This window comes from Mercenaria mercenaria, chromosome 17 (assembly GCF_021730395.1).
Source record: "Mercenaria mercenaria strain notata chromosome 17, MADL_Memer_1, whole genome shotgun sequence".
In the NCBI taxonomy this organism is placed as follows: domain Eukaryota; kingdom Metazoa; phylum Mollusca; class Bivalvia; order Venerida; family Veneridae; genus Mercenaria; species Mercenaria mercenaria.
In genome coordinates, this window is record NC_069377.1 from 65,105,368 (window position 1) to 65,127,863 (window position 22,496).

The window sequence follows — 22,496 nt, forward strand, 5'->3', positions numbered from 1 at the left end:
GAAGTTTACAATCTTTTTATTAATGAGACAGATGTTTTATATGCTGTTCAATTTTCATGTGAAACAACTTTTTCTTTCGAAAATTTTTGATGCTGTTCAGTATTTCAAACATCAATCAACTCTTTAAGAAGGTATGGAGTGGGAAATCTTACCTTTGAGCTGTGAGTGTTACCTTGACCTTGGACCTAATGCCCTGGGTTATGCAGTCTGCATATCGTCTGGATGAGGATAACGAGTGTTGCTAATGTTATGAAATGCATTCTAGTAGTTTAGAAGCTATGGTACAACAAGAATTTAAGCTATTCGATTTTGACCTTTAAGTATGACCTTCATCTTGACTTAGTGAGCCGGACCGAGTGCTCTACACGTTGTTTTATGAGGTTAACAAATGATGTTAGTTTTATAACAAGATCGCTAGTCTGTCACAAAATACGTCCGTCTAAATATTTAGTTACGTACCATAAAGGAAATAATGTTGATGTGTTATCCATTGTTAACCCAAAAAAGGAGTAAGAAGGAACCAATGTATTTGTGAGGTTCCATGTTGGGTGAAATCGACAATCGGATCAAAACTGTTTGAACGGACAAGGCTTATTTCGCAGAGTTCGAGTAATTCAAGGGTCATAATCCAAGAGTGTATGAGGCGATTTGGATGGTTGTCGATCTTTGCCGAGATATTGTGCTCCAAAACATTGTCACTAAGTTCGGTGAAGATCGGATGAAAACTGTTCGACTCAAAGGGCAGACAAGGCTAAATTTGCAGTTTTTGAGTAATTCAAGGGCCATAATCCAAGAGTATCTGAAAAGATTTGGGTGGTTATCAAATTTTGCCGAGATATTATACCCACAAAAATTGTCAGCAAGTTTAGTGCAGATCGGATGAAAACTTTTCGACTTAGAGAGCGGACAAGGCTAAATTCGCAGTTTTTGGAGTAACTCAAGGGCAAAATTCAAAGAGTGCTTAGTGCGATTTGAGTGGTTATCGAACTTGGCCGAGATATTATGCCCACAAACATCGTTAGAAAACTTGGTGATAATCGGATGAAAATTGTTCGACTTAGGGAGCGGATATGCCTTTGGATGCCTACCGCCCGCCCGCTACGGGTGTCCACATAATACGCCCCGCTCTTTCAGAGACATGCGTATAAAAATCTTTCGAGCAGTTTAGACAATAATGAGTGGACATGAATTAATCTGACCGACATGTGAACTTCATGTTTAACCATTGCCTTCGACCTAGTGTCCCGAGCTGTGCGTCGTGCACTTATCATTGCTAATTTTATGAAAAGTTTCCCAGCCGGTTGAAAACTACTGTACTCGCACGAATATAAGATATTCAAGTGTGAGCTTGACCACGTGTTGTGCTTTCTGCACATCGCCTTTGTGGGGTAAACAACTGATAGCTAATTTTAAAAATTATTAAAATGCAGCAAACACACTATTCAGATATTTGAATTCAGACCTCCAAGTTTGACTTTTTCTTTGGACCAAGTGACCCGAGTTGTACACTCTTCTTGGTGATCTAAATAATTGATGTTAGTTGAAGATCGTCCAACGGTTTAGACAATATGGAGAGGTGCTAAGCTAAACTATTTGATTTTTGATCTTAAGGTGTGACACGGTGAGGGTAACAATTTGTGCTTATTTTATGAAAACCTCAGCAAATGAGAAGCGGACACAACTGACGGACAGACGGACGTGCAATACTAAATATAATCCCCACATTCTTTGTATCTAAGGGAGTAAATGCAACATTATCAAACTGAATACATATAGTAAAGCGATTCTTATTAATGGTGTGAAAATTCAACTTCTCTCCCTGGTCGGTATCTGGTCAATTTGAGGTCCGTAGAAATTAAATATATGTGTTTTTTACGGACCTGTAAAATGATACTGACCGAGGTCCGGAAAAACATATACTGACCTCAAACACAAGTCAATAACTGTATAATATTCACTGCATAAAGTGATCCTCTTATCTTATAAACAAACTTGTTTTCCATCCATATAACACTGTATCATTACTTTAGATTTCAACTTACTTATCTACATACAATACTTAAGTTTCATACTCTAAACATTATATCGTTTTAGATAGTCTAATGTAGATGAATAGTTGGCATACTATTTTTTAGATACATACACATTGCCTTTTTGTGTAGCCATAGAAAACATACTGTATGATAATAGTTAATATAAGTAGGTCGTCTGTCAGAATAAAAATTCTGGCATAATATGTTTTTAGATACATACACATTGCTTTTTAATGTAGCCATAAAAACATACTGTATGATGATATCAGTAAGTATCCAAATTTATGGACCTGTCCACTGTGATATTCGCCTTCTCATCGCACAACTGTTTTTTTCTAGTTACAATGCAACAACTTTTGCTAAGGCACAGGCACTGTAAAGATTTACGATGAGGCACATTCATATTACGGCGTTTGCATAAAATATTTATAAAAGTTTTCATTTGCAATTTATTTTGGATTGATCGTTCACTACTTTAAAAGTCCAAAGTCCCGCGCTTTTGTTATATTAATGCATCAATTTTTCAGGCATTGACTTCTTAAGTGCGAACTTCATATCATTCCGTCTGCTCGTCCGGCGGTATCTTAAATATTTGATACCACCAAATCAAGTTTCTATTTCTATTTGAGGTGGTTTTGTCTCTGTGTCACGAGGATTTCCAAACATTTTTTTCTGGTACCAAGAACTTGTGTTCAAATAACACCATATGATAGCTTCCCAAGAGGCATTTGTTTTCTACACATTCCGCCACGAGTAAAATTTCTATTAATGAAAATTTGAGCGAATTCTAACCGATAATTTCCTGTAACCGGTGCCCCTGACTGAATTGTTACTCATTAGGTCAACACTGGTGATTTCAATATTACTCTGTAATAGTCACTAACATGTGGCAATGTTGCCCAAGACAGCATTATTGATTTAATTAGCATTTTAAAGTTTAAGATAAGTTTAATGTTTTCATTGATGTCTCAATTATTGCATCTGGATTTGATGTTAAACTCAAAATCTCCCGGTAATGACTTTTATCGCAGTTTTATTCTCTATCTTAACAATCTTACCTTCTAAAGATGAATACCTTCCTAAATGTTTGAACAGTCTCTTTCCATGTTTGACTTTCTTAGAATCATGTAATTTAATATTTTTTAAATCTGCAAGTAGCCAATCACCTGGTTTTTCGACTTGAAAGAGTAACAGATATGTTTTCATCATACATAAGTCACTTGATCTGAATAGTTTTCCAAAGAAACCACCAGCGAATTCTAAAACAAACCACTGATTGTGTAATCTTTTTTGGTTGGAGAGTGACGTCTCAATATCTGAAATGTAACCAGTGGCGGCAACAACGTCATCTTCGACGTGCAGGTAATAATCGGAAATCCCCTCACAATATCCAAACAAGTAGGCGAAGTCAATGTTTTGTTTTGTTCTCCAATGGACACGTTGAAGCGTATCATTGAATGTTCTTCTTGTTATTTTGCTGAAATAATTAACAATAAAGTAAGACTTTGAAATGATAATGATGTAGATGAAGATGGTGATTATCATCAACATCATCATGGTGGCTATGATAAGGACTACTATGACGTTAATGATGATGATGACGATAAAACGTGAAATAATGTTATAGTTTTCAAATGATATCTCTTGAATTTACTAAATTAAGTGTAATTCGTAATTCATTTAGGAAAAGCCTTGGTCAGCAAGGTAAGAGCAGAGGCACAAATAGGCTTAAGTCGTTTACCTCTCGACATGGCAACATGGTTTTTCTACATATAAGTTTTGTATCATTTGAAAGAGCTGTGTCTGCTGAACAACAACTAGAAAATAAGATGACCATAAATAATATGCACGAATCACTACAGTAATGTTTTTTGACTGCGAAAGTATTACACTGTAATAACTGGATTTCTGTTGAAGTATCATTGAAAACTGAAAAGTAAAAAGATAAACATTCTATTACATATTTTTGTTATGTAATTTACATTTTCTTTTTCAGTAGACAATACACTTTCAAATGATACCAAAATATATGAGCTTACCAGACATCAATATTTGATATATTTTAATAGCACAGTTATAAGTCGTTTACCTCTAGACATGGCAACATGTTTTTTCTACATCTAAGTTTTGTTTCAAGAAATCAACTTGAGCAAAGATGCAGCTGACCAAGTTGAAGACTTTGATTATAAACCTATGATAAGTTCGATAGCTCCTCAAATACAGCTTATTATGAGCAAGAATATTTGTACATTAATAACCTAAGTCGCTGGTATCGGTCTAGAAAGAAAATGGCGTTGTACATGTAATATTTTCCCTAGTTATACTAACCAATGGAAAATATACTACCCCATTTCAATTCACATTTTCCTCACCTTAAACGGAAAATAGGTACTATACATATTGAACAATTGGTAATTTATCTTCCATCAAAAACAATCACATTTTCTCAATATTTCATATCTCAGAGATAGTTTGCGTACTTTATGTATAACCGTCCCAGTTGGATACATAGTTCACCTTGGGTTGGGCATAACAGATAAAACTGCATTTTCTTTCTGGTCTGGTGTCAGTGTCTTAAGCTGATTTGTTTGGATCGTCATTAAAATCATGACAGGAGACAGGTTGAGATTTCAAGACGGTAATGTGTAAACGATTGTGTCGAAAACCAAAACACCTGTACATAGTAATAAGCGTCTGCCGATAATTGTGTTTTAAGCTTCAAATGTATGCTTTACATTTTGGAATCGTTTTATTTTATGAGCAAGATGCTCATTGAACAAAGAATGAAATCTTCACCTACCCATGCACGTATGAAATCTCAACTCCCTATCGCTAAATATGTTGCATATATGTCTATTATAAGTCAAATCATACCTTAAGTTCGGATAGATGCTTATATCCGGTTGCACAACTTGTAACCCTCCCGTTTCCAAGGTGTGATTGAAGTTGCTTTTAATCATTCGTAGAGTTTCTTCAGTTATTGATTCATTATGATAACCCATAAACACAACGATTACTACCCTTTTCTTGTCGGCCTCTGACATTCTTGTTACTAATGAATGAAGTGTATCTTTAAGGTATGAAGCTTTAGATCTTGGTACTGTACATAGGCCTATGGTGAGAAAACCTGAAAAACATGTACAGCTTATTTACAAATGAAAACACTAATCTGTTAACGAGACACATATTTCAAAGCGATAAGACAAGTGCATGCCCAAAAGTATATGGTGTAAACTACATATTGCATGCAACTTAAATGTTTTATGAACCAGTACGTTGGTTACACATATCACGGCTTGAAAGAATAGATGAAAGACAAATAATCTGTTTCGATAACCATTTAAAAAGTTAAAACGACGGAAATGATCGTCTGATCCCTCAATAATTATATACAACGGTTTTTATTTTGTTTCTGTCATGCCACAGACATGTGATTTAAAATGCTTTCACAGTTTTATAATTTATCCGCACAGCTGCATAGTTTATAACATATGAGAAATGACATTTTGTTTGTGGACATGCTGTGTAAGTAGTAGCAACTAAAAACCAAATTTACAAACTCCTGTTTAAATACAGGTTTGGAACGTACCATTAAACGGTCCAAAATCGACAGTGTTGTATTTGGCGGCGATGCCTCACTGTGTTCCTTAATTTGTTTGTATTGTCCTTATAATTACTGATTATATTTGTTAAAGGCACTTGCCTCCAGATCGTTCGAATACAAAACAAACTGGAGCTGTCACAGGAGTGACAAATTATACCCCCACAATACGGCCTTGTCACAGAAGTAAGCCGATGTCAAAGTTGAACCTCAATATCAATAAGAGTCATCTGCTAGACATTATGAACCTCCCTATTTAGTTTCGTGACCCTAGGTCCAAGCGTTCTCAAGTTATTGTCCAGAAACCATGTAACTGTTCCAGGTCACTGTGACCTTGACTTTTGACCTACTGACCTCAAACTGATTAGGGGTCATCTGCATATCGAGACCAATCTCCCTATTAACTTTCATGATCCCAGGCCCAAGCGTTCTCAAGTTATCATCCGGAAACCGTTTAACTGGTCCGGGTCATTGTGCCCTTGATCTTTGACCTACTGACCTCAAAGTCGAACTTGCCTGCATTTTAAAATTTTACACCTTTGTACCAAAATTTAAGAGCCTAGGCCTAATAATTCACAAGTTATCATCCGGAAACCGTTTACTGTTCCAGGTCATTGTGCCCTTGACCTTTGACCTACTGACCTCAAAGTCGAACTTGACCTGTATTTTATAATGTTTCACATGTGTACCAAAAATTATTTAAATCCGTCAAGCCTTTCATGAGTTATTGTCCGGAAACCATGAAAACCAACGGACCGACCGACAGACCGATCGACCGACCGACCGACAAGCTCACTACTAGATACCCTCTTTCATGGAAAAAAAATATTCTGACCAATTATAATTAAAATTGGAGCAAAAAATCTTGAGTATAAATATTTTCTTTGATTTGACCTAGTGACCCAGTTTTTGATCCCAGATGACCCATATTCGAACTTGACCTATATTCAACATCAAGGCTACCATTCTGACCAAATTTCATGAAGATCAATTGACAAATACAGTCTCCATCGCATACACAAGGTTTTTCTTTGATTTGACCTAGTGACCTACTTTTTGACCCCAGACTACCAATATTCGAACTTGACCTGGATTTCATCAAGGCAACCATTCTGATTAAATTTTATGAAAATCCAGTGTAAAATTCAGCCCCTATTGCATACGTAAGGTTTTTCCTTGATGTGACCTAGTGACCTAGTTTTTGATACCAGATGACTCATAATTGAAGTTGACCTAGATTTCATCAAGGCAATCATTCTCACCAAATTTTATGAAGATTAATTGAAAAATACAGCCTCTATCGCATACAGAAGGGCTGTCTTTGATTTGACCTAGTGACCTAGTTTTTGACCCCAGATAACCCATAATCAAATTCTGCGTAGATTTTATCAAAGCAATCATTCTGACCAAATTTCATGAAGATCAATTGAAAAAAACAGCCTCAATCGCATACACAAGGTTTTTCTTTGATTTGACCTAGTGATCTACTTTTTGACCCAAGATGACCCATATTCAAACTTGACCTAGATTTCATCAAGGCAATCATTCTGACTTAATTTTAGGAAATCAATTGAAAATATAGCCTCTATCGTATACACAAAATTTTTCTTTGATTTGACCTAGTGACCTAATTTTTGATCTTAGATGACCCATATTCAAACTTGACCTAGATTTCATCAATGCAATTATTCTGACCAAATTTCATGAAGATCAATTGAAAAATACAGCCTCTATTGCATACACAAGGTTTTTCTTTGATTTGACCTAGTGACCTACTTTTTGACCCCAGATGACCCATTTTCAATTTCTACCTAGACTTTATTAAGGTTATCATTTTGACTTAATTTCAAGAAGATTAATTGAAAAAAAAAACTGTCTCTTTCGCATATACAAGCTTTCCTTTTGATTTGACCTAATGACCTAGTTTTTGACCCAAGATGACCCATATTCATACTTGAATTAGATTTCATCAAAGCAATCATTCTTACCAAAATTAATGAAGATTAATTGAAAAATACAGCCTCTATCGCATACACTATGTTTTTATTTGATTTGACCTAGTGACCTAGTTTTTGATTCCAGATAACCCATTTTCAAACTTGGCCTAGATTTCATCAAGGTAATCACTCTGACCAAAATTCATGAACCTCAATTGAAAAAAAAAACAGCCTCTATAGCATACACAAGGTTTTTCTTTGATTTAACCTAGTGACCTAGTTTCTGATCCCAGATAACCCATTTTCAAACTCGGCCTAGATTTCATCAATGTAATCATTCTGACCAAAATTCATGAAGATCAATTGAAAAATACAGCCTCTATCGCATACACAAGGTTTTTCTTTGATTTGACCTAGTGACCTACTTTTTGACCCCAGATGACCCGTATTCATATTTGACCTAGATTTTATCAAGGCAATCATTCTGACCAAAATTCACGAAGATTAATTGAAAAATATAGCCTCTATCGCATACACAAGGTTTTTCTTTGATTTGACCTAGTGACTTACTTTTTGACCCCAGATGACCCATTTTTGAACTCGGTCTAGACTTCATCAAGGCAATCATTCTGACTAAAATTCATGAACCTCGATTGAAAAATACAGCCTCTATCGCATACACAAGGTTTTTCTTTGATTTGACCTAGTGTCCTAGTTTCTGACCGCAGATGACCCATTTTCAATCTCAGTCTAGATTTCATCAAGGTTATCATTTTGACCAAAATTCATGAAGATCAATTGAAAAATACAGCCTCTATCGCATACACAAGGTTTTTCTTTCATTTGACCTAGTGACCTAGTTTTTGACCTCAGATAACCTATTTTCGAACTCGACCTAGATTTTATCAAGGTTATCATTCTGACTAAATTTCATGAAGATCAGTTGAAAAATACAGCCTCTATCGCATACAGAAGCTAAATGTTGACAGACGACAGACAGACGACAGATAGACAGACGACAGACGACGTACGCCGGACATCAAGTGATCAGAACGCCATGAGAAAACCAACATAGTGTGTTTGCGACCAGCATGGATCCAGACCAGCCTGCACATCCGCGCAGCTGTTCGCTTTCAAAGCTTATTGCAATTAGAGAAACCATTAGCGAACAGCACAGATCCTGACCAGACTGCGCAGAAGCGCAGGCTGGTCTTGATCGATGGTGGTCGCAAACGCAATATGTTGGTTTTATCATGGCGCGGCTCAGATTGTTTTTGATATCTGAAAATTAATGTTGTATTTCTTAAGAATACTTTGAAACTTAATTACTGACAGACTATATGTTACGGAAACACATGAGAATTAGTTGTTTTTACTATTATTTTTACGATGAAAATTGAAAAGCGTTTGTAACGCTTTACGCGAGGTAAATTGCCTCGATTATAAATATCTATATTTAACGCGCATTGAACACTAAATCCTCCATAGCGTTATTGATAACGACAGCGGAAAACTTCTTTATTGTCGACGCGGTCATCTTTTTTCTTGATTTGGTATTTTTAAAATTGTTTAGAAACAAAATATCATATTCTAATGTTCATAATATAACCAAACTGGAAGTCAGTGCCTTTAAAATATTGTTTGTGTTGCACACCCATGCCGACCCTGCTGTACCTCAGTGTATAGACTCTCTGTACGCCCAAACGGAAGTCGCCAAAAACTAGGCGTTCAAAAATCAAAACACAATTTTTGCGGTCGCGAATGGCTTGGATTTTCTTTGTTTATTTCGTTAATATCACATAAAATAAGTGTATTTTAATATACATATTATCTAAGAGCTACTGTTTACGTAGATACCAAACACGCCTGATAAAACTCATTATATACTTAATTTCAAGTCAAATCACGTGTTGATATTTGTGAAACTATCAATTCTTTAAAATATATGTATCTTGAGCTTTTGCAAAGAATTGAAACCTTTGCTACTTCGTAGATAAATATCTTAAGCATCGATAAGTACTAGCATGGCTCTATGGTAACGAATACATTTTCTGGAAAATGCGCTTTTCTGGGACATGTATGCCTATTACACTGTCCCACTATTCGATACATTACTGGCCCACTAATCGCAATTTTTAAAATCAGGACTGTACGCTTAGTCGAAAAACTGTACGCCTATTCAAAACTTCTTTTCATTCCTATATTTCAATGTTTTGACTTTGTTTTATGATAACCAACAGTTGAAAAGTAATAGTTATAATTTCTTTCGTTTTCAGAACGGTTATGGACCAGTTTAGGTGTTATTTCTGCAGTTTCGATTCCACTTTTCGTATGGTTAGTGTTTATTAGTAAGCAAATATCAAATTAAATTGGTCTAGCCCGCGCAACCAATCTAATTTGATAAATGCTTACTAATAAACTCTAACCTGCATAGTGTTTGAAATTATTTTTTTTGATAATGACTAGATTCTTTACACAGTTAGGAACATTAATCACTAACGAATCTTTCATATAATCGTTACGAAGCACAACTCAGTGTTTGATCATTTCCGGCATCTTAGGGACTTGTTCGGACTTTACGACGGGGACTTTATCATCATTTACAGTAGAAACAATTGCCGTCGGCGCGGTAACTGGTAATTTCAGTTTATTTCAATATCCGGCTCTAGAGCACCGCTAATATCATTCAAAATCAAGCAGAACGAAGCTTACATCCAGGTCTTTCATTATTATTGCAGTATTTGCTACAGAACAAACTGAAATTAACCAGGCTCCTTAGTGATTGCATCAGCTGTTTTACATGTATACATTTTTGTAACTAATTTGAATAAAGCTACCATCGCCTTGGAACATAGGGGAGCGGGACTCGTTTTAATTAGACACTTTGACTCTACCAGGTAATCAAGAAGACAGCGCGTGTGTCTGTACGCGGGGCCTATCTTTGTAAACAACACTAAGTATAACACCTTGGGTGACCTTGCCCCTGGGTATAACGGACACAGCCCCTGTATAAAAAGGCTTTGTTTGTATGCTGCACACTATTTATGTGAAATTACAGTAAGATAAAAGATGCGGCAGAAAAACAAAGGTTGCCGAAAAACTTTAACCAAAAAAGCCAACGCCGAAGCCGGGGCGAATAGAATAGTGGAGCTAAAAGTATGAAGAAAAAAAAAAGAAAAACAAAGTGTCCTATCAAAATGAGCGGAATACATGTAAATATTTTTCTCGTATGTTCGCGGAAACACGCATCCAGATTCTATTTCTTGTCCAAATGGTGAAATAGACCAATAAATACTGTTTCACTGTCGCAAGTAAAATACAATACAAAACTTATATTTATTAATTCAATGAGTATAGTGTACGGAGCTTATAAGCCCAAACACTTCATCATTTCTTTACTGAATAGGCGTGCAGTGTTTTGGCGAATAGTGGAACAGTTTTATATCAAATTTTGCGACTAGTCGGCCAGTGCATAATTCAGATGCATGTTGGATTAAACAATATTTCAACTATTCAGGATTGTAAATACATATTTGTAGGTACAAACTCATGTGCATGAATTGATAATGAAACATTCAGAAGTGGTTTTGAAACGAATGTCCTTCGCAATTCCAAAATAATGGGCATTTTTAGCCTGAATGCTTCGTCTTTTGCTTTGAGCATCTGTGTTTTCGGTAAAAATACGTTGTAATTTCAAGCGTTAATGTCTATTTAACGACTGTGTATTGCAGAGACATTTATCATTCACTGAAAAATATATACAACAATAACATTTAGTTCAAATAGCCAGAGAAAAACATTAAAATACTTACTACCGACAGCTTCCAAAACTTTGAAAAACGAAAGTGAACGCCTAGTTTTTGGCGACTTCCGTTTGGGCGTACAGAGAGTCTATGCACTGTGTGTACAGTTTCGTTTTTTTTCTTTTTCTTTCCTTTTTTTGAGGATGGGGGGCTACTGGATCTTAGTTCTTGATTAAAATTTAACCTTATTCGTGAATAGCTAATTGTATGTTTGAAAATAAATATTTAGTTTATTACAAAAATCTTTTGTCTCGAAAAGCATGCTTAATGTCATAATGAATTTTCTATTTAGTAACAGGAGAAAAACATTGTAATACGTCAAATATAATGAATTTCAGAGAACGAAGAGTAAACAGTAGTAAATTTGATTTTAAATTTGGTAACACTAGATTAAACCTTGTTCATATTTACAAATATCTCGGACATGTATTAAACTGATTTTGAGACTATAGTGAAATGACAAAATCGGTTTCATTATCTACTGGACGAGCGCTTGGTCTTCCTATAGCAAAGAGCAAAGCATTATATGCTGGACGAGCGCTGGGTCTTCCTACAGCAAAGAGCAAAGCATTATCTGCTGGACGAGCGCTGGGTCTTCCTACAGCAAAGAGCAAAGCATTTTCTGCTGGACGAGCGCTCGGTCTTCCTACAGCAAAGAGCAAAGCATTTTCTGCTGGACGAGCGCTGGGTCTTCCTACAGCAAAGAGCAAAGCATTTTTTGCTGGACGAGCGCTGGGTCTTCCTACAGCAAAGAGCAAAGCATTTTCTGCTGGACGAGCGCTGGGTCTTCCTACAGCAAAGAGCAAAGCATTTTCTGCTGGACGAGCGCTAGGTCTTCCTACAGCAAAGAGCAAATCATTTTCTGCTGGACGAGCGCTTTTATAAAGACAATGCATCTGGCTTTCATGTTATCTTTTATAAAGACAATGCATCTGGCTTACCGTTTATCTTTTATAAAGACAATACATCTGGCTTACATTTTATCTTTTATAAAGACAATGCATCTGGCTTACCGTTTATCTTTTATAAAGACAATACATCTGGCTTACCGTTTATCTTTTATAAAGACAATGCATCTGGCTTACCTTTTACCTTTTATAAAGACATAAACATAATATTTATCTTTCACCTCAACAAATTTAGGTTAAAGAAAAATGAGAAATTTATATTTTCCATCAATTTAAAAAGCTTATGTTTGTATGGACATTTCTTTACATAATCTGAAAGAACTTACAACCTGTCGCAATTAGCTTACATGATAATATCATTAAAAGTCGAACTTAAAAATTAAAGTTTTATTAAGAATAGTTGAAGTATGAATTTTAAAAATTCAAAAAGTAAAGATTTTCGACGGGGTTACAGAATTATTCAAACTGATGTACCCCTCACCCCCACACCCTGACACCACATCTATGAAGTCCCCTACAGTCCCTCGTGTTCAATTTAATAAAGACGGACACAACCCCTTCTTTTATTTTGTATCAAATTATACCCATATGGGGATCAATTCATTCGCACTCTAATAGATAATTATAACCTTAAAGTTGTTATTAGCTCACCTGTCACAAAGTGACAAGGTGAGCTTTTGTGATCGCGCAGCGTCCGTCGTCCGTGCGTGCGTCCGTGCGTGCGTAAACTTTTGCTTGTGACCACACTAGAGGTCACATTTTTCAAGGGGTCTTTATGAAAATTGGTCAGAATGTTTACCTTGATGATATCTAGGTCCAGTTCGAAACTGGGTTACGTGCGGTCAAAAACTAGGTCAGTAGGCCTAAAAATAGAAAAACCTTATGACCTCTCTAGAGGCCATATTTTTCAAATGATCTTCATGAAAATTGGTCAGAATATTTACCTTGATGATATCTAGGTGAAGTTTGAAACTGGGTCACGTCCCGTCAAAAAACTAGGTCAGTAGGTCAAATAATAGAAAAACTTTGTGACCTCTCTAGAGGCCATATTTTTAAAGGCATCTGTATGAATTTTGGTCTGAATGTTTATCTTAATAATTTTTAGGTCAGGTTCAAAACTGGGTCATGTGCGGCCAAAATCTAGGTCAGTAGGTCTAAAAATAGAAAAATCTTGTGACCTCTTGAGAGGCCATATTTGTGAATGGATCTTCATAAAAGTTGGTCAGAATATTTACTTTAATGATATCTAGACCGAGTTTAAAACTGGGTCATGTGCCATCAATAACTAGGTCAGTAGGTCAAATAATATAAAAACGTTTTAACCTCTCTAGAGGCCACATTTTTCATGGAATCTGTATGAAAGTTGGTCTGAATGTTTACCTTGATGATATCTAGGTCAAGTTTGAAATTGGATCAACTGCGGTTAAAAACTAGGTCAGTAGATCTAAAAATAGAAAAACCTTGTGACCTCTCTAGAGGCCATACTTTTGAATGGATCTTCATGAAAATTGGTCAGAATGTTCATCTTGATGACATCTAGGTTAGGTTTGAAACTGGGTCACGTGCCATTAATAACTAGGTCAACAGGTCAAATAATATAAAAAACCTTGTGACCTCTCTAGCGGCCACATTTTTCAGGAGATCTGTATGAAAGTTGGTCGTAATGTTCATCTTGATGATATCTAGGTCAAGTTTGAAACTGGGTCAACTGCGATCAAAAACTAGGTCAGTAGGTCTAAAAATAGAAAAACCTTGTGACCTCTCTAGAGGCCATACTTTTGAATGGATCTTCATGAAAATTGGTCAGAATGGTCACCTTGATGATATCTAGGTCAAGTTCGAAACTGGGTCACGTGCCTCAATAACTAGGTCAGTAGGTCAAATAATAAAAAAACCTTGTGACCTCTCTAGAGGCTATATTTTTCAATGGATCTTCATGACAATTGGTCAGAATTTTTATCTTGATGATATCTAGGTCAGGTTCAAAACTGGGTCACATGAGCTCAAAAACTAGGTCACTATGTCAAATAATAGAAAAAAACGACGTCATACTCAGTTCAAAACTGGGTCATGTTTGGACAGGTGAGCGATTCAGGACCATCATGGTCCTCTTGTTTTTTTTATTTCCATTGATTCTTTAAATTTTAAAGATCTTATTTAATAATATCAAAGTGATGGGGGGGGGGGGGGGGGGGGGGGGAGGGGTGACAGCAGCGGTCAAATTTAACAGAGAAGGGACGGATAGCGGGGAAGGGTGTTATACACTCGCATTCTTTATCTGTTGTTAGATCTAGGTCAATTTATTTGCGGAATTCAAGTTTATTATAATTATTCTATTAACTGAAGGTTAATGATTTCTGCGCACGGTACATTTTCGATTATGTTAAGAAAATGAAAATGATCCAGAATATAAACATTAGAAATCTATTAGGTATTTTCCGTGAGTAAATAAATTCCAGTTGTAATTTAAGTCCTTGATTTGATCTTACGAAATTAGATTTTTACATTTCTATATAAACATCGTTTTAAAAGGAAATGTCCATCAAAGTTTGATTTACAAAACAACTCCGCCACGTGATATATTAATCCGAGTGCGTACTAATTATGGCATGGATGACCGAAGGGCATTAGTAAGTAAGTCACATCAAAAACATCTTATACGTTTCAGTAACTTTTATAATCTATTCTAATTAGGTGACATCCTCAAAATTACAAATACAATGTATGTCCAATGTTATGGTCTTGATCACTAAGGAGACCTTTGTTTTATAGTCAGTTGCATAATAGTTACGTAATAATTTCCCGTATATTTATTTCTTAAAACAGCAACTTCAGTGACAAAGAGCTGTGTCCACTAAGAATTTATAATAGATGTCATTCAAGTCGAAGAAAATATATACGACAGCTATTTGAAGAAAAATACTCCTGTAAGGAACAACTTTCATGTATGTTTTGTGAGTGGATCTAGATTTGGGAATGCTTGTTATTTTCTGATGAAAATAAGAATAAATTTAAGCCGGCTTATCAGTAATATATGATTAATTACGTATCAAAGCATTCTGTACAATAAAATGTGTGATTTAAATCTTCTTTATTGTGGCAAAACAATTCGTAATATAATGATGCTTTTATGTAGGTTTACTTATTGTAGAGCGGTCGTTTGGCCATACGTAAAGGGCGCATGCGCACTAAAATATCAGGGCAACCAAAAGCGTTGTAAATCCGTCTATAGCTCATATGGCGACTTTCCAGCTTTGATGATGGAGGAAGACACCAGTTGCCCCTCCGAGCTTTATTTCACAAGCGGGCACCAGGATAGAACCACCGACCTGCGTAAGCCAGCTGAATGTCTTCCTAACATGACAAATTCAACGCCTAAAGTGAGGATTAAACCAACATCGGTGAGGGGCAAGTAATCTAAAATCAGTGACCTTATCTACTCGGCTGCAGAGGCCCCACCGACAAATCGTACTGCATGCTTAATAGAAAAAAGGTTTCTCTATTGATGTTGATTTCAGTTTATTTGGATCATTTGGTGAGAGGATGTGACAGCTGTACGGTTCCTTTTTGAATGCCCTTCATATTTCATTCCATATAGGAAGGGAATTATTACAGGACGGTTTTTGATATTCCCAAGGCAAACGGATGTGATTTTAGTGCTACGTATGTCTCAACGAGAGTATTTGTTTTGTTGGGTTATCGAGTGCACGAGAAATGACAGACAAATTCAAAGAGATTGTAAAAACTATCGTTTGCCAGTGGGTGATTTTTGAAAAATTCCCGCTACTTAAAGAATTTTTCAACAGTTTTTAGTCAAATGCTGTTTAGAAATATGCTTATATAAAGGTTGGTATTTTGAAATTATCTGGACCAAACTCTGCGTCAATATTCTAATTCCAGGAAAACGAGGACCGTAATTCCCGTAAGCTATACATACAGAATGTTGTATCCAAAATTTTGGTTTATAGACAAGTCTCAATACGCCAATATCTGAATGGCTGATTCGCAGCTCGGAGTTCTAGACTGTATTTCTTTATGAAAAGCACTCAGGAGTGCTCTGTAAATTGATGAAATGACTTATCAAAAAGTTTATAACCATACAATTGTTCCTTATAAATTGTGTCATAAATGTTTTATTTTGTGGGGTTTAACGTCGCACCGACACAATTCTAGGTCATATGGCGACTTTCCAGCTTTGATGGGGGAGGAAGATCCCAGGTGTCCCTCCGTGCATTATTTCATCACGGGCGGGTACCTGGGTAGAACCAGCTTCCTTCTGTAAACCAGCTGGATGGCTTCCTCACATGAAGAATTCAACGCGCCGATTGAGGCTCGAACCCACATTGGTGAGGGGCAAGTGATTTGAAGTCAGCGACATTAACCACTCGGCCACGGAGGCCCCTGAACTGGAGTAAAGACAAAAATAAATACTGCAGTATATGATGTAATCAATGACCATCTCTTTCAACTTGATTAAGAATTCTAATATGCTTTTCTCTGTTAAAACACTCTATCGCTAGAATGACGTCACGTTAACGTGCGGTGACGTCAATGTTTTTGGTGCGACCAAGAAAGAGCACTGCTATATTTTATCTACTGTTTTAGATTAAGGGCATATTAGAATCGAAATAATTTACACCAAAACCGTATTTTAACACTATTTATACACTCGGGTGGTAATACGTCGTACAAATAATTTCACGAGGGCCCTCGTGAAATAATTACGCCCGACGTATAACCGCCCATCGTGCATAAATAAGTGTTAAAACACTCTTTTGCTATAAATTATTTCTTAAATATACAGTGAAATTCCGTACATTTACGCTGAACTGTGATTAATTTTCTCTTATCAAATTATAAAGAAACTAATTCTTAAACAGACAGAGACAAACATACACACACAATCTCAATTTTTATTACGGATATCTTCTTTTATAAAATTAAAATACAGAGATTTGTATGAAAGCAATTTTCAATGAAAATACAGGTAGAGTACAAACATTACATACCTCGATTTTGTCTTTGGTGTCCTAGAAGTAATGTGACATTGCTTCCACATTGGCTTCTCTGTACTGGCACACTCATGGTGGTAGAGTCCAAATGCTGTTCTTTGGTATCCTTGTTAACGCTTGATGCCGCGGTCAGTAGTTCATGGTTCTAAAACATAAAGTCACAAAGGAGCTATAAATTATGGCATTTTTGCACTCATTATATGCTTTTGTCAACGGGAGACAGGTACTAGTAAACCTACGTATATTTTTACTGCATTTTAAGCGTGTAAAATCAACGATGTTTGCACTTCGACACGGCGGTCGTTTATTAAAAGAAAGAATGAAACCTGCCGGAAAATACAATAAACTTGTAAAAAATTAAGTCAATCAGTGTGTGGATTTGATGTAATCGATTCCTAAGAACAACTGAAAAGCTGAGGAAAACTGATTTTGGATCAAATTCAAAATATGTTACAAAACTTTTGCAAGAAAGGTAAAACTCAAATATATCACACATCATACAGGGAAGTATAAAGTATCAGCTAATAATTACAGTTTTTACTCATATACCAAAACATGTAACCGTTTGTCTTTAACAGCCGACATGTACAATAAATTTAAACCTTTGTGACTAGGAAGAGATCTGTTTGTTTTAACCTCAAGTGCCTTTAAAGCCCAAATGAGCCGTGCCATGGGAAAACCAACATAGTGGGTTTGCGACCAGCATGGATCCAGACCAGCCTGCGCATCCGCGCAGTCTGGTCAGGCTCCATGCTGTTCGCTTTTAAAGCCTATTGGAATTGGAGAAACTGTTAGCGAACCGCATGGAGCCTGACCAGACTGCGCGGATGCGCAGGCTGGTCTGGATCCATGCTGGTCGCAAACCCACTATGGTGGTTTTCTCATGGCACGGCTCATATCCAACAAACATTCAGTTTTTCCAATAATCGCATTTTATACATTAAATAAAGAAGGTTAAATTCAATTTTATTGGAACGGTTCAAGATATCGAATTTGCTCCGGCGCAAAAGATGTTTTAATCTTCACACTAAATGATGATATAACTTTAGAAATTGTAAGTTGTTTACCACAGAAGCAATAACTTAATACATAAGTTTCTAGACTGTTAAAACTTACACGTAAGTGTTGTATAGAAGACGCCGACATCTTGTCTGTAACACAAAGAACAAAACTTCTGTTGATTATGTTTTATGATAATTATGTTTTATGAATTAGCAATGAGTTTACCACCGAAAGACGGAATAAATGATCGTGTGGGGCGCTGGACTGGTAATTGTGCGAGTAAGTGGCGTAAATAACTGAATTGGTGGCTGAGTTAACCAGTAGACATTTGCGAATTAGAACAAAGTGGACTGTGGACATCTAGGACGATCAATATTTTAAGGGGACCATCTCAACATGATTTAATTGTATTATGTGTGGTAGGAAAATATGTCCATAATGGTGATAATGTCTGACTTATTATGCAATCACTTTGTTGTAAGGATATAGATTTGGCTTTGTCTTTCCGTCCGTTGGTCTTTCCGTCAGAGAAAAATTGTTACACATATCGCCAAAAGTATCTGACTTACAGTCATTACACTTTACTGAAATGTTTTTCAAATATTAGAAGTTTTGCATGAGAAACAAAGTAGTCAGGGTGAGCTAGTGTGATCGCACTGTGTCCGTTGTCCGCCATCGTCGTCCAACGTAAATTGTTTTGCTTTGAACACTCTAGCAATCACAACTCTGGCCTAATTATATTGCGACTCTGTCAGAATGTTGGTGTGATTTTCTATAACTTTACCTGGTGACATTAGTTTTCGACCCTAGATAATCAAGATTCAAACTTGATGTAAATTTAATAAAAACAAACTTGTAACTAGAATGTGTCTGTAGGACACAGGGTGTGCCCCCCACTGGTACATTTGTCACAAATAAGTGGCAATAATTCAAATGTTTGCAGTCTTAAGGGGGTATAGCCTCAACAAACATTTTATATAAAGGATTCATTATTCTAGGCCATATACTTTTTAAGCTATGAGCATCACAAACAAAAAATACACTATTTTGGCTATTCCAACGGCCATAACTCTGTAGTAAGCGCTAAGATTCCCAAGAAGAATGCTAAGTGTGCAAGGTCCCATCAAGATAAAGACTTATGCAAGGTTTCATGAATTTACATCAAATACTTTTTGAGCTATGCACGTCATTAGGTGAAAATGTGCATTTTTGACTATTTCAGGGGCCATAACTTTAAAAATATGGGATGGAGCCAGATAAACAAGAGCTGTCTGTTGACAGCGCGCTCGACTATTCAAAGCATTGACAGAAGTATAGGGTCAAAATATTACCTGAGATTTTCAGACAAAAGAAAAGGAACAGGTAAGACAAACAATTTACCTGCATTTGTGGAATTGGGTAAGTCTTGCACTATATGGCAATGTATGACCATGTTGGTAAGCAAGTGTTCAAAGTTTCAAAGCCATATATCAAACAGTTAATAGACAAAATATCGAAACCTAACTAATTTCTATGTCCAAAAAAGGGCCATAACTGAGCTAAAGTCCTTGTCCTAGGTAAGTAGACTATGAAGGTAAACAAATGGTCAAAGTTTCAAAGCCATATGACAAACAGGTAAGGCAAAATACAGACTGGTACAAAATCTTAACTGATTTCCAAGTCCAAAAATGGCCATAATTTAGCCAAAATAGTTGTCAGAGTTATGTACTCGTGCCTACAGATTGGAATCATGATGATAAACAAGTGTTAAAAGTTTCAAAGCCATATGTCAAATAGTTTTGACAAAACATGGATTTGTACGAAAACTGAACCCATTTCCAAGTCAAAAAAGGGCCATACTTCAGCCAAAATAGTTGTCAGAGTTATGTACTCTTGCCTACAGATGGAAATCATGATGATAAAGAAGTGTTCAAAGTTTCAAAGCCATATGTCCAATAGTTTTGACAAAACATGGACTTGTACGGAAACTGAAACAATTTCCTAGTCAAAAAAGGGCCATAATTCAGCCAAAATAGTTGTCAGAGTTATGTACTCTTGCCTACAAATATAAATCATAATGATAAACAATTGTTCAAACTTTCAAAGCCACATGTCAAATAGTTTTGACAAAACATGGACTTGTACAAAAATTGTATCAATTTCCAAGTCCAAAAAGTACCATAATTCAGCCAAAATAGTTGACAGAGTTATGTACTCTTATCTGCAGACGCCGTGGTGAGTAGGATAGCTCTACTTATTCTTCGAACAGTCGAGCTAAAAATAAGAGGTGCAAAAATTTATATCATGATAAAGATTTATTCAAGTTTTCATCAATTTATATCAAATACCTTTTGAGCTAGGCGCGCCACAAGGTAAAAATGTGCATTTTTACTATTTCAGGAGCCATAACTCTGGCAATAGGGGGCGGAGCCAGATGAAAAAAAAGAAGGCGCATAATGTTCATATGCCGATAAAGACTCACGCAAGGTTTCATCAATTTATATGAAATACTTTTTGAGCTAGGCGCGTCACAAGGTGAAAATGTGCATTTTTGACTATTTCAGGGGCCATAACTCTGGCAATAGGGGTGGAGCCAGTCGAAAAATAGGAGGTGCGCAAGTTCATATCATGTTAAAGACACATGCAAGGTTTCATCAATTTATATCAAATACGTTTTGAGCTAGGCGCGTCACAATCTTCGGACGGACGGACGGACAAGATCAAACCTATATGCCCCACCATTCATGGGTGGCACAAAAATGAATTTAGGGTGTTAAAATGGTCTTCTACGAGTTGACCAGGTCACATTGTGTTTGATCCAAGATGACACAGCTTCAAACTTTGTCGAGAATTTTTTAATGCAAACATTCTGATTAAATTTGATTACGATTAGGCTAAAATTGTAATCTCTAGGGTGATAACAGTAAAATTGTGAAGGACGGACGAAGACGGATACAGTGCTATCACAATTAGTCACGTTGAGTACTTCGTGCTCAGATGTACTTAAAACTCTGGTGCGGAACTTCTAAGTAATAGTTATTGTTCGAGTTGATTATAATCTTTTTCTTAAATCAGTAATTTGTTTCTTTTCAATTGTTAAAACAAATTATTTTATAGTATCAATTCGTCAGGATTAAATTTGACGGCGTAATAGTTTTTATATATTTTAAGAAACAGTACGTTTATTTATGTTCTTAGTTTCTTATAAACATTTTTGTAAAGCAAACTGATTTATATAATTAGTTGATTTAACAAGCACTGAACGTCACCAGTTGTCTTTTTAGTTTTATAAAAACTTATTTCATTAACCTACTATCTAATTGCTTATTTTGTAATAATTCTGAACATGTGAACATAAAAATCCTACGCCGTCTAAAGACAAATTTCTATAATACAATTATAATACAATGTCAACATTGATAAAATATTGGTTAAGAAAATCAGCAAAGTTGCATCTTCAAGCCAAGAAGCTCTTGAACAGGACATTTTCCCGAGATTTATAATACTGCAGAAATATTGTTTTACACATAATGATCATAACGTTATTTTCAGTTTTCATAGAAATATCTTACAATTGCCAGAAGGTATTATTTTTTTTGGTTTACTTACGTCTCATCTTTGTACAACAAATATATAACATATTTATAACTAGAAGATACTTTTATAGAATAGCACATGTCTCCCCCAAAGCATAGTAGTAATAGGCAAGAAGTCAATAGGGGATAGGGGCGAAAATCAAAGAGACACTGGTTGGCTTAGTGACTGTAGAAGACAGGGGCGAAAATCAAAGAGACACTGGTTGGCTTAATGACTGAAATGCTATTCAGATCATCTACTCGGTTTCAATGAAGTTTCAATTTTCTGGGTCAAATGGTTTTCAAGTTATGGATTGGATACCTTTTTCCATGTTCTGGCTCCTGTGACCTTGATCTTTGATGGAATGACCCCAAAAACTATAGTGGTCATCTACTCTGTAAGCCCTATCACCTATGAAGTGTGAAGGTTTTAAGTCAAATGATTGTGCAATTATTGACTGGACTGAAGGGTGACGGATTCCGGCCCCTGTGACCTTGACCTTTGATAGAATGACACTAAAAACAGAATTAATCTATTCTGCATGTCAAATCATCCTATGAAGTTTTAACTTTCTGTGTCAAGTGGTTCTCAAGTTATTGATCAGAAACGGTTTTCCAGTTTTAGGCCCTTGTGACCTTGACTTTT

At 36.0% G+C, this 22,496-nt stretch overlaps 1 protein-coding gene across 1 annotated transcript in view; it reads right to left on the reverse strand.

Moving 5' to 3' along the window:
* Nucleotides 1-22,496, reverse strand: part of LOC123537451 (alpha-1,3-mannosyl-glycoprotein 4-beta-N-acetylglucosaminyltransferase A-like) — a 28,034-nt gene continuing 5,538 nt past the window's right edge. The window contains exons 3-6 of the mRNA XM_045321168.2: nt 18,411-18,445; nt 17,292-17,439; nt 4,908-5,160; nt 1-3,510 (exon numbers count right to left, since the gene is read on the reverse strand). Coding sequence (XP_045177103.2) covers nt 3,033-3,510; nt 4,908-5,160; nt 17,292-17,439; nt 18,411-18,445 — 914 coding nt within the window. The 3' untranslated portion in view covers nt 1-3,032. The remainder of the gene's footprint in view (nt 3,511-4,907; nt 5,161-17,291; nt 17,440-18,410; nt 18,446-22,496) is intronic.